Source organism: Gopherus flavomarginatus, chromosome 1, assembly GCF_025201925.1.
Source record: "Gopherus flavomarginatus isolate rGopFla2 chromosome 1, rGopFla2.mat.asm, whole genome shotgun sequence".
Lineage (NCBI taxonomy): Eukaryota > Metazoa > Chordata > Testudines > Testudinidae > Gopherus > Gopherus flavomarginatus.
In genome coordinates this window covers 375761700-375775301 of record NC_066617.1, presented here as the reverse complement: position 1 = coordinate 375775301, position 13602 = coordinate 375761700, and the positions used below count along the sequence as shown (strand labels likewise).

The window sequence follows — 13602 nt, the reverse complement described above, 5'->3', positions numbered from 1 at the left end:
AGAACGAGGTAAGTTAATGAAAGGTAGGTCCATAAATAGTTATTAGCAGGGAGCCAATGCCATGTTCTGTGTGTCCCTTGCCTCTGTTTGCCAGAAGCTGAGACCGTGCAATGGGGGATGGATCATTCAGAATATTCCAGCTCTGTTCATTCCCTTTGAAGGATCTGGTATTGGGCACTCTTGTGAGATAGGATACGAGGCTAGATAGACCACTTGTCTTACCCAGTATCTGATGTTATATAGACCCCAGATGTATCTTCCCCCCTGCCTTAACGTACTGTACCCCACTCCCCTCCCAGAGCTGAGAAAGAACCCAAGAGGCCTGATGGGGTCTCTCTATTTGTGCAGAGTTAGTAACAAAGTAAGAATATACATTAAAACTTTAAACCTAACCACTGCCCTTAAGTGACTAGCCCAAAAAACGTCAGAACATGTTAGTATTAGAGCAGAGTAAGTGGATTATTAATATAATTCTATTACTTGAATATAAGAATGGGATACATTATTCCTGTAAGCTAATTGCTACATTTTCTTTTAAAAACATAAGATTTCAAGAGCCTAATTGGCCCTGGGAAGTGCAAATGCATCAAGGTGGGTGGGAGGTCATAATGGTCCAGTGAATGATAGGAGGAGAGGAGGAGAGGATTGAGCAACAGGGGTGGGACCTTGGTGAAAGAAGTGGGAAGGACCTCAGGGATCCAGTTAACAGAAATTAGAAAGGAGGCAACCCTATAAGTTAATGAGTTCTATACAGACCGATTCCCCAGTCTGTCACACTGACACAGCACAGCAAGGCCAGGAAAGGATTAACGTCACTTTGACTGTCCAGTAGGTGATTCAGGGAAGAGAGCCCAGCACCATATCACTAGCAAGCTCTGCTCGATGTGAGAGCCAGAGCACCAGGAGAAAATATTAGGTGCCTTTATGAGTAATGAGCCAGAGCAGCCTGTCGCGGATCTGTTTGGTCCTCATCCCATAGATGACGGGGTTTAGCATAGGAGGCTCAAGGAGGTACATGTTGGCAATGAGAATGTGTAAATGCAGGGGCACATTGTGGCCAAAACGGTGCAGGAGGGAGGAGAAAAGAGTTGGAATGTAAAATGTTAAGATAGCACAGAGGTGAGAGCCGCAGGTCCCAAAAGTCTTGAGCCGGGCATCCTTTGTGGGGAGGCTGAAGATGGCCCTGAGGATCTGGGTATAGGACATAGTGATAAAAAACACATCCAGACCAATCACAAAGAATGCCACAGAGAGGCTGTAGTAACTGCTGATGCGGATGTCGGTGCAGGCCAGTTTCACCACTGCAATGTGCTCGCAGTATGAGTGGGAGATGACGTTGGTTCTGCAATATAGCCACTGCCTTGCCAGTAAGGGATAGGGCAGTATGAGTATGATGCCGCGCAGCACCACGGACAGGCCAATCTTGGCCACCACGGGGTTTGTCAGGGTGATGGAATGTCTCAGGGGATGGCAGATGGCCACATAGCGATCAAAAGCCATGGCCACAAAGATCCCAGATTCCATCGCTGAGAAGCAGTAAATGAAGTACAGCTGGGTGAGGCAAGCACTGAAATCGATCTCTCTGGAATTGAACCAGAAGATTGCCAGCATTTTAGGCAGGATGGATGTGGACAGGACGAGGTCAGTGACAGCCAGCATGCAGAGAAAATAGTTCATGGGCCCATGGAGACTTGGTTCCCTCTTCACAATGAACAGGATGATGAAGTTTCCCAAGACAGCTATGGTGTACATGGTGCAGAAGGGGATGGAGATCCAGACATGGGCTGCCTCCAGGCCAGGAATGCCCAGCAGGATGAAGGTGGAGTTGGTGAAGTTGGTGAAGTTGATTATGTTGGAATCTGACATGGAGTAGGGTAGAAGGTGTCCAACTCTGAGACAGAACTGTGTCTCCTGGATGTACTGTATGTTCCCACAACTTCTCGTTTTTGTCCAGGCCTAGGATGATGGTCACAGTACAAATGCCAGGATGGAGAGACATTGTTAATATGAAACACTGTATGCACTACTGGGGGATATTCTCATGGGTGAAGCAAATTGGTTGATCTTCACACATTGAAAAATGACATTTTCGTTATTCAGAGATAAGAATTATAGAGAACTGACCCTACTAATGTCAATTGCATATTTTATGGTGCTCTGTGCTTCAATAATTCCTAGATGTCATGGTGTGGGAAACCACAACAGACAACTGCTGGAAACATCAGTGTGGATACTGGTTATTCGTCATTGTTCCTTAGACCTATTCTACACTGCCAAGTTTTTTTCGCCCAAAGGCAGCTTTTGGTGAAAAAAAAACAGTGGAGGTCTACACTCTGCAAAGCCACTTTTGATAATGGAATTCATCAGTTTCAGTCACACAATTAAACTATCTTGACGAGAGTTGTAAGGATTTTTACACAAAAGTTTTGTCACTGAAGTGCCAGTGTAGATGCTTGCAATTGATTTTATCACAGCAATAGGCCTTAGGAAGATGTCCCACAATGCACATCCTCACCACTCTGGTCAAAAGTTTGAACTCTGCTTCCTTGCATCCAGGTAAACACCTTCCACCCTTCCCCTTTTAAATGCCCAGGAATTTTGAAATTCCTCTTCCTGTTTTCTTGATGTGGAGTAACCATGTTATACTCTTGGCCTTCACAACATCCTCTGGCAAGGAGTTCCACAGGTTGACTGTGCGTTGTATGAAGAAATACTTACGTTTATTTGTTTTAAATCTTATGTTTATTAATTTCATTTGGTAATCCCTAGTTAGAGCAACTAGACTGCAAATGTGAAAAATTGGGATTGGATGGGGGGTAATAGGACCCTATATAAGAAAAAAGACCCAAAAACCAGGACTGTCCCTATAAAATTGGGACATCTGGTCACCCTATCCCTAGTTCTTTTGTTATGAGAAGGAATAAACAACACTTCCTTTTCTACTTTCTCTACACCAGTCATGGTTTTATGGACCTCAATCATATCTGCCCCAACCGTCACTTTTCCAAGCTGAAAAGTCCCAGTTTTACTAATCGCTCTTCATAAGGGAACCATTCTGTACCCCAATCATTTCTGTTGCCTTTTTCTGAATCTCTTCCAATTCCAATATAACTTTTTTGAGATGGGGTTATCACATTTGCACCCAGTATTCAATATGTGGGCGTACCATGGATTTATATAGAGGCAATATGATATTTTCTCCCCTTTTATCTATCCTTTTCTTAATTATTCCAAGCATTCTGTTTGCTTTTTTGCTTGTCGCTGTGCATTGAGTGGAGAACTATCCACAATGACTCTGAGCTCTCCTTCTTAAGTGATAACAGCTAGTTTAGACCCCATCATTTTATATGTAGAGTTGGGAATCTGCTTTCCACTGAGCATTACTTTGCTTTTATCAACATTAAATTTCATCTGCCATTTTGTTGCCCAGTCACCCAGTTCTGAGAGATCATTTATTAGCTCTTCACAGTCTGCCTGGGTCTTAACTATCTTTAGTAATTTTGTATCATTTGAAAATTTTGCCACCTCACTGTTTACCCCTGTTTCCAGATCATTTATGAACATGCTGACTAGGACTGGTCTCAGAACAGATCCCTGGGGGACACCACTATTTATCTCTCTCCATTCTGAAAACTGACCATTTATACCTACCCTTTGTTTCCCATCTTTTAACAGTTACCAATCAATGAGAGCACCTTCCCTTTTATCCCATGACAACTTACTTTGCTGAAGAGCCTTTAGTGAGGGACCTTGTCAGAGGCTTACTGAAAACCTAAGTACACTATGTCCACTGGATCCCCTTTGTCCACTTGCTTGTTGACCCCCTCAAAGAATTCTAATAGATTAGAGAGGCATGATTTCCCTTTACTGAAACCATGTTGACTCTTCCTCAAAAATTATGTTCATCTATATGTCTGACAATATTGTTCTTTATTATAGTTTCAACCAGTTTGCCTGGTACTGAAGTCAGGCCTACAGTCTGTAATTGCTGGTATCGCCTCTGGAGCCCTTTTTAAAAATTGGTGTCAAATTATCTATCCTCCAGCTCTAATCATTTGCAACAGAAGCTGATTCAAATGATCGGTTGCAGACTACAGTTAATTCTTCTGCAAGTTCACATTTGAGTTCCTTCAGAACTCTTGGGTGAATCCCATCTGGTCCTGGTGACTTATTGCTATTTAATTTATCTATTTGTTCCAAAACCTCCTCTAATGACACTTCAATCTGGGACAGCTCCTCAGATCTGTCACCCAAAAAGAATGGCTCAGGTTTGGGAATCTCTCTCACATCCTCAGCTGTGAAGATCGAAGCAAAGAATTAATTTAGTTTCTCCGCAATGGCCTTATCATCCTTGAGTGCTCCTTTAGTACCTGGATGGTCAACCTGGTTGTTTAACAGGTTTCCTGCTTCTCATGTACTTACATATTTTTTGCTATTACTTTTTGATTCTTTGACTTTTCATGAATTTTTTTTTGGCCTTCTTAATTGTATTTTTTATACAACATTTGCCACTGTTTATGCTCTTTTCTATTTCCTCACTAGGATTTAACTTCCACTTTTTAAAGGATGCTGTTTTGCCTCTCACTGCTTCTTTCTCTTTTTTGTTCAGCCGCTGTGGCTCTTTTTTGGTTCTCTTACAATGTTTTTGGTTTTTTTTTAATTTGGGGTATACATTCAAGTTGAGCCTCTCTTAGGGTGTCTTTAAAAAGTTTCCATTCAGCTTCCAGAGATTGCACTTTTAGCACTGTACCTTTTAATTTCTGTTTAACTAACCTCCTAATTTTTGCATAGTTCCCTGTTCTGAAATTAAATGCCACAGTGTTGGGCTGCTGTGGAGTTTTTCTTGGCACAAGGATATTTAATTTAATTATATTATGGTCACTATCACCAAGCGGTCTAGCTATATTCACCTTATGGACCTGATCCTGTGCTCCACTTAGGTCTAAATCAAGAATTGTCCCTTCTCTGGTGGGTTCCAGGACCAGCTGTTCCAAGTGGTGTCAACTGCATACTGTCCTGAGGTTACATGTACCTGATCAATATGGGGATAATTGGAATCTTCCTTATTATTGAGGGTTTTTTTTATTTCACTAGCACTGTCCTGGTCAGGTGGTCAGTAATATTTCCCTGCCACAATACTGTTACTATTAGAGCATGGAATTTCCATCCATAGGGATTCTATGATGTAGTTTGATTCATTCATGATTTTTACTTCATTTGATTCCATACTTTTTTTCACATATAATGTCACTTCACCACCAGCACAAGCTCTTCTATCTTTCCAATATATTTTGTACTCTGGTATTACTGTATCCCCGTGATTATTGTCATTCCACCAAGTTTCTGTTGTGCCTATTATATCAATATCTTCATTTAATATGAGGCACTTAGTTCACCCATTTTATTTTTTAGACTTTTAACATTGGTGCATAAGGGAACTTTCAATTACATTGACAGTCTGAACCTATAACACTGACCAAATAAAATTATTTACATAATATATATTTGACCTGGTGAACTCTTTGACACAGACATTTATTGGAACAAAGAGCTTAAGCGAATAGGACTCACAAATGAATTGCCATTGAGGGAGGTGCTGGTGGCACTAACTTTAGTTAAGGCTGTCTGACACCTTCAATTATGAGACTTCATTCTCAGTTGCTCATAGGTTTGTCAAATGTTAAGCATTTGGACTGAAATTTCCCATGTGAGGTGTCTGCTTCAAGCTGATATTTTTTTTAAAGTTTCAGTGATAACATTTCTGCTGACTTTTAGAATGAAACTAGCAGAGAAGACGTCTTGCTCATGTTGAAAAATTCTTATCATTGTTCCAGTGAGGAGCCCTAGCACCTCCATTCTTTCCAGCAGATAAAAATCAGATAACAGCCCCCATCCCTTATTAATAGCCAGAGTCCTGAGATGAAAGAGGAGGTGGTGATAGTGTCTGTGCATTAACACAGAGAGGACTCCTGAGGTCTTTTCTCAGTTCTTACTCCAAGGGCAGAATTGCCTCTGTGAGGTCTGAGTAAACTAAGGGCCACAGCCTAAGAATTTGACCTTATGTTATACATCTACTAATATCCCTCATCCTGGAGGATTCCCTTTTCACTGAAATGCAGCCACCTTGGACCAAAGGCCATCAACCAGCTGGGGAGCCACAGCAAAAGGTGATATTTTGGCATGTGATACTGGAGAAAGCTCATCCCCCTTAGCAAGGTCTTTGAGATGTTTACTGGGGGTGCAGAGCAGAAAGGACCACAGACTTACACTCTATCCCACCCCACACCCATTACATTAGGTTTGTTGAGCTGCTGAGCTCCTTGGCAAGAGATGCAGTACCTGTGAATCCTGAGATGGAATCCTGGGAATCCCTCTCATATATCTGTGTCCCACACCTTTCTCACCCCAGCATCTGCAGCAACATCAGACAACAAAAGAAGACACAGATATCTGCACTCTTTATAATATGGCTGTGTGCAATCCCAGGAGAATTCGCTCAGTCTCTTAGGGAGAAACAGCATCTGACTGTAAACAGGTCAGAGACTGGAGATACTCTAGCCAATCTCTCTCTTTCCATGTCTGCACTTCTGTGTAAACAGTAAGTAAGGGCCCTTCCCAAAGGGAGATGAGAACTCTGGGGCTCTGTGCTGACTCAGAGAGAAACTAGCTGCTCTGTGTATTTGTGTATATTGAACAATTATAGTTGATTAGTAAGAAAATGAGGGATAATGTCTCTGTCTTCAAAGGGCTTGATATCCTGTAAATGCCCAGGTTTGGATGAATAGACAGTAGATAGACAGTAATGGAAAAGATGACCAAGGGGAGACATTAACACTTTCTGCAGCTACACAGAGCTTTTGTTAAGGTATCAGAGATATGTAATTCTCATCAGTACCTGTTATCATACTGTGCAGCACCTTACATTTAAGAATCTTCAAAACTCTTAGCAAAGGCATGTCACTATGAACACATCCCCAATATACAGATAGGTAAACAGAGGCAAAGGGACTGTGGCCAAGGTCACAGAGAGAATGACAGACAGAACCGGAGAGTCCTGACTTCTCTGCCATAAGCACGGTCTCTCTGTCAGTAACTGAGCGCATGAGAAGAGGTAAATGGTCTAGAAGGACTTGTTCATTGGTGGGTGTGACAGACTTCTCTGGGGTGCAACCACTGAGCCCTCTTGCATGCCAGTCTGTACCCCCGTCTCACATTGTGAGGATGTGGGAAGCCACCATCTTCCCTAGATATTGTAAAACTCAGACAGAGAGGCACCCAGTTACATGAAAACTTTCACTTGACACTGGTGAACTAATAATAAAGAGACTCCAGCCGGCTGCACATGATGGTGAGGTGCTCGAGGTGTCCTTTCTGGTCCCCTACCAAGGGGCCTGTTACCAGATGCATTACTCTGTGGTGAAGGCCCAGTGCTACCTCTGCCGGGTGATGGGGCATGTCCGGAGGGACTGCCCTTTGGCCTGGCATGGAGGAGCATTGGGAATCCATGAGCCCCGGCAAGGTACCAGCCCCATCATTGCCGGCCCCCCTGGCTTCCTGGCACCTGGACCTGCCCCTCCTCCTCCCCAGCCCACAACTGCTCCCAGTCAGGCCCTAGGGGCACCCCCTAGAGCACCCAGACAAGTGGGAGAGCCCCAACTCCGCTGTGTGCAGTCTGGTGGGGTCTATGGAGGAGGGTGCAGCAGGATTATTGGAAGGCATGGGAAAGGTCCCACCTTGGGGGGAGTTTAGCCTCCCTCATGCTGCCCCACCACTACCTCCCGAAGTTCCCGTGCCACCACCCCGTCCCCTGGCTCGACACCGAGGATACCATGGAAGGCTGGGTTCTAGTTCAGGGGAAGCAGGGCAAGCGGAAGGCTCAGGCTCCGCTCCGCCCATCTGATGCAGAACCAGGGAGGGGGCCAATAACACCGAGCCTTCTGCCTTACCCCCAGGGGAATCCCATCCTCTGGAGCCAGCTGGGGATCATGGGGCAGCAATGGAGGGTAGCACCGCCCGTCCCCCGAGTCCTTCCTTGAGGAGGCCTCTGATAGAGCCTCTCCTGACCCCTTGTCACCCGAGGCCCTTGCGAGCCCCGAGGTGAACGTCGCTTTGGGCACCAGTGAAGAGGTTCCCTGGGTTGGTGGGGTGTGATCTTCCCTCCATTTTTGACGAGATCGAGGCCCTGAGTCCAGTAACCCAGGGGGAGGACGACCCTCTGCCAGCGGGCCTCAATCTGGGCAACCTCATCCCAGCCCCCTCTTTCCCCATGCTCCCTTCCCCTACCCGCTGCTTCCGCTCCTGCCTCCGAGGAACCCCTGGACTCTTCCACCAACCCGTCCGTGGATGGCACCCCGCTACCGGATGCTGAGCCAATTGAAGTGACACTCAGTGCCATGCGGCTGGGACCTGAGTTATCAGGGGTATCCCTCACTGATGTGGGGCAGCCGTCCTCCTTCCCGGGTGGGGGTTGCCCTCCTGGCTGCTGCTACTGCTGTGGGGAGGACCCTGCTGGTGTGACCCTCAGAGCGGAGAGCAAGGCCCCATTTTTCCCATCATTTGTGAGGCCTCCTCTGGCTGGGTTGCTGTTGTCTTTGCTGCTGCTGGTGGTGCTGCTGAAGAGCCTGTTGCTGCTGCTGAGGCTGAGCTGGGAGAGGAGGAGGCCTTGCTTTGTGGAGGGGGTTTGTAACATCCTTGCTTCTGTGGTAGCAGGTGCCGTTGTAGCGGGGAGCTGGGGCAGTGGCGTGGAGCCCTCCCCGTGGCCTTTCCGCTCCCCTACTGCCACCACCACCACCCCCTCCATCTTCCCTATTACCACCTGGCTCTGCTCTCCATTCCCTAGCCCAGCAGTTTGCTCTGTCCTTTCCCCCATCTTGGGACAGGAGCAGCAGCAAGGGGGCTGTCATAAACAGATGGTTAAGGGTTAATGTCTCTTTTACCTGTAAAGGGTTAAGAAGCTGTCATAGCATTCCCTCTCAGATCTGAACCTTAGAGTTCAGAAAATGAGATACTAGCACCTGAATCCTCTAAGCTTAATTACCAGCTTAGATCTGATAACACTGCCACCACCCAAAAATATAGTGTTTTGGGGCACCCTGACCTCCCCAACCTTCCCTGGGGACCCCAAGAACCCAGATCCCTTGGTTTCTTAAAACAAGGAGAAATAAACCATTACCCCACCTTTTCCTCCCCGGGCTATCCTGAGAGATACTGATCCAACCTCTTAAATCACCATATAGAGAAGCATCTCCCTTCCCTTCCACAAAAAGGCAAACAGATTCAAGGAAAACAGAGAGAGATTCTATCTCTCCACCCTCCCGTCTCCGCCACCCGTCCTGGTGAGTTATCCCAATCCCCTGGAATAAAGCAAGGGAAACAAGAAAAAAAAATCAATCAGGTTCTCTAAAAAGAAATCTTTTAATAAAAGAAAGGAAAAAGTAAAGAATTACCTCTGTAACTTCAAGATGTAAATATTATAGGGTCCTATAGCTTACAGACACCAGAAAGAGACTTTCCCCCCAGTACCAATACAAATCAAAATATTCCCAGCAACTACACATATAAAAGTTAACCAGCCAGATCCACAATTGCAAATAGAGTAAAACAATCAAAAAGCCTAAACCGCCTGTTTTTACTTACTATTTGAAAAGAAACTTAGAGAGCCTGTAGTAATGTCTGGTCTCTCTCTGACCCTCCGAGAGAAGAACACACAACGGACAAAAAACACACACAAAAGCTTCCCTCCACCCAAATTTAAAAGTATCTTGTCTTCTGATTGGTCTTCTGGTCAGGTGTCCAGTTCCCTGCTTGTAACTCTTTGCAGGTACAAGAGACATTAACCCTTAACAATCAGTTTATGACAGAAGCTCAGTAAACCTGGCTGACACCTGACCAGAGGACCAATAGAGGGACAAGATACTTTCATATCTTGGTGGAGAGAAGTCTTTGTTTGTGCTTTTTGTTTGGTTTGTTGTTCACTCTCGAGACTGAGAGGGACGGGACATGATTCCAGGCTTTCTCAATCTTTCTGAATCAGTCTTTCGTGTTTCAAAATTGTAAGTAATAGCCACACAGGCAGCGCGAATTAGTCTTATATTTGTTTTCTTAACTTGTAATTGTGTCCCTTTGCTGGAAGGATTTTTACCTTTGTTTGCTGTAACTTTGAATCTAAGGCTGGGGCCGGGGAGGTCCCTCTAGTCTGTATGAATCTGAGTACCCTGTAAAGCATTTTCCATCCTGATTTTACAGAGATAATTTTAACTTTTTTTCTTTCTTTAATTAAAAGCTTTCTTTTTAAGAACCTGATTGATTTTTCCTTGTTTTGAAATCCAAGGGATTGAGTCTGAACTCACCAGGGATTGGTGGAGGGAAAGGAGAGAGGATGGTTAATTTCTCCTTGTTTTAAGACCCAAGGGGTTTGGGTCTGGGTTCCCCAGGGAGGGGAAGGTTTTGGGGGAACAGAAAGTGTGCCAGACACTAAATTCTGGCTGGTGGCAGCGTACCAGACCTAAGCTAGTAATTAAGCTTAGAGGTGTTCATGCAGGCCCCCACTTCTTGTACCCTAAAGTTCAAAGTGGGGAAAAAACCTTGACGGGGCACTTGTTTTTCGGGTGCCCATGGGTGCGCATTTCCACTTCCCTCTCTTGGACTTGCCCTCCCTCCCCTGCTGCTTTGGCTGGTGGGCTCCCTTTTCCCTGCGTCGCCATCTGCCCTGTGCTAGCAGCTGTTTCCCCCCTTTCCTTTGCTTCCTGCCCCGCCCACCCCCTGTCCACGGCATTTTTCCCTGCCCTGTTTTTTGAGAGGCCTCGTTCGTTGTAAGCCCCAGGTTAGTTTGCTTGCCTCATCCTTGTCTTATGGTGCAGGCGTTGCTGCCAGTCTGGTTGCTTCTGAGCCTGCGCTGTTTTCTGTCCCTTGCCTGTGACACACTCGTCCTCCCCCACCCTTCATTCCAGTCCCCTGCTGTTCATCCCCCTCCCGGTTTATCCTCTTTGCTGGGAGCCCAAGTTCTATTTCCAGCGCTGGAGATTCCCCTCCCTTCTTCAGTCACTGATGCCTTCATGATGGTTTAGTTCCCCCCCACCCCCTGCTTTCCTTTGTGTAGCCGGGGAGCCGGTTTCTTCATCCTGTGCTGGGAGTTATCTTCCTTGTTTTCCGGTGTCCCTTTGTGTTGGCACCCGTCCACCCTGCTTTCAGCCTAGCGGGTGGGTGTGGTAGCTGCTTCCCCCCCTCCTCTACCCTCCCTTCCACCCCCTTTGCCCCTTCCTTCCCTCCATTCCCCGTTCCCTTTTTCCTGCCCTAGTGTCTGTCCCTATCCCTCCCTTCCTGTAGTGGGTGATCCGGGGGGTGAGATGTCCCTGGACGCCTCTGCTGTTCCCTTTCAGTCTCCTTCCCTGCGATGGCCCCCTCGACTACCACCACCAGGTTGCCTCTCAGCCCTGCTTCTGAGGCACTGATGGCAGTGGGAGCGGATAGGGACTCCCAAGGCTCCATTGCTGCTGTCTGCCGCCTCCACCTTTGAGACCGCTCCCTTGGCCAGTGGCAAGGGCCAGGGGATGAAGAAGGGCAGGGCCCTGCCCAGAAGGTGAAAGCCCCCGTGGCAGTCATTCCCTTTACTGCTGCAGCCCCATCAATGACCACAGCCCCCTTCTTTCCCTGACCATGTACCCTCCACCTTCCCTGGTGGTGCTGCTCCCTTGGCCTCCAGAGCATACGCCCAGGTAGCTGCGACCCCTCCGCTCGTCATCTGCTCCTGTCGCCTCCCAGAGTACCATTCCCAGTGGCCGGGGTCCCTTTCCCACTCTCACCAGGGAGCCCGGGGTGTGTTGCCTCCTGGTGTCAGCCTTGCCTCACGTAGAAACCTACTGTGATGGGTTGGATCACAGAAACCCCCTGGGAGCTGCCATCTGATGTGCCCAGACCACTTCTGCCCTTGCTTTCCTGCCTCGTTAGCCTGCGATGTCAGTATCCTGCCTGGTTTGAGCCAGACCTGCTATCCTGCTGCAAACCCAGATCCAGGTCTGAACCATGTCCCCTAACAGCTGCAGGTTTACCTGAAAGCAGCTCACAGAAGTGTCCCCGTCTTTAACACTCAGATGCCCAATTCCCAATGGGGTCTAAACCCAAATAAATCCGTTTTACCCTGTATAAAGCTTATAGAGGGTAAACTCATAAATTGTTCGCCCTCTATAACACTGACAGAGAGAAATGCACAGCTGTTTGCTCCCCCAGGTATTAACACATACTCTGATTTAATTAATAAGTAAAAAGAGATTTTATTAAATACAGAGAGTAGGATTTAAGTGATTCCAAGTAGTGACAGACAGAACAAAGCAAGTCACCAAGCAAAATAAAGTAAAATGCGCAAATCTATGTCTAATCAAACTGAATACAGATAAGACCCTCACCAGTTCCACAATGCTCCCTTTTACAGACTAATCTCCTTTTAGCCTGGGTCCAGCAATCACTCACACCTCTTGTAGTTACTGTCCTTTGTTCCAGTTTCTTTCAGGTATCTTTTGGGGTGGAGAGGTTCCCTCTTTAGCCAGCTGAAGACCAAATGCAGGGGTCTCCCATGGGCTTAAATCGACTTTCTCTTGTGGGTGGAAACTCCTTCCTCACTCCTATGCAAAGTCCAGCTCCAAGATGGAGTTTTGGAATCACTTGGGCCAGTCACATGTCCATGCATGACTCACAGTTTCTTACCAAGTAGCAGCCATGGGTCACATGTTCCGTTGAACGTCCTCAGGTAGACTTCTTATGTGGATTGGAGCATTCCAGGATTCATTGTCCTTTAAGTGTTTCTTGATTAATTTCAACTTTCCTTTCTCCAGGAGCTGACCAAATGCTCTACTAAAGTTTTTTAGTAATCAAGCCAGTACACAGCCAATATTCATAACTTTGAATACAGAAATGAAACATACATACAAATAGGATTAATACATTCAGTAGATCATGACCTTTAAAGAGATATATTACATGGCATATGTAGCATAAAACACATTCTAATTATGTTATATATATATATATACACTTTCAGAAGCATATTTCCAAAGCCTTATGGAAAGTACCGCACACCTATGTGCTGGAGTTGGCACAGGTGGTGGGACCCGTGGTCGTGGTGGCAGCCTCTAAGATGTTTGGGAAGGTGGTGTTCTTCCTGGCACTGGAGGTCGCTGCCCAGGAGATGGTGGAGAGGGGCTTGGGGGTGGGGAATGTTCATGTCCGGCTTGAGCCTTTGGAGGACCTGGGTGTGTGGGTGATGTTCTCCTCTGTTCCTCCCTTCTGCCCCAATTCCACCCTTCTGCCATTCCTCTCCCTCCGGGGGAAGCCCCTCTCTGTCCTCATCCCCCTTCCATTGGGCTGTAAGGACCCTGCCCTCCGCTACGTTTTATCGTTCCTCCCGCAGGTGGAGGATCAAGTGCTGCTGGCGGCGTGTGATGGAGGGCTCTGGAGGGGTCCTTTCTGGTGCCCCATCGAGGGGCCAAGTACAGGGTTTACTATTCTTTGGGGGAGGCCTGGTGCTTTGTCTGCCAGGTCGTGGGGCACTTCCAGAGGGACTGCTCCGTGGCCCAGCTTGGAAGGGCATCTGGAATTCCTGACGCTGGG

At 46.7% G+C, this 13602-nt stretch overlaps 1 protein-coding gene across 1 annotated transcript; it reads right to left on the bottom strand.

Annotated features, from left to right (window-relative positions):
* Nucleotides 1-912: 912 nt before the first annotated feature.
* Nucleotides 913-1881, bottom strand: LOC127036502 (olfactory receptor 52M1-like). Its single transcript, XM_050927487.1, has one exon. The coding sequence runs from the start codon at nucleotides 1864-1866 to the stop codon at nucleotides 913-915; it is 954 nt and encodes a 317-aa protein (XP_050783444.1). The 5' UTR covers nucleotides 1867-1881.
* Nucleotides 1882-13602: the final 11721 nt, after the last annotated feature.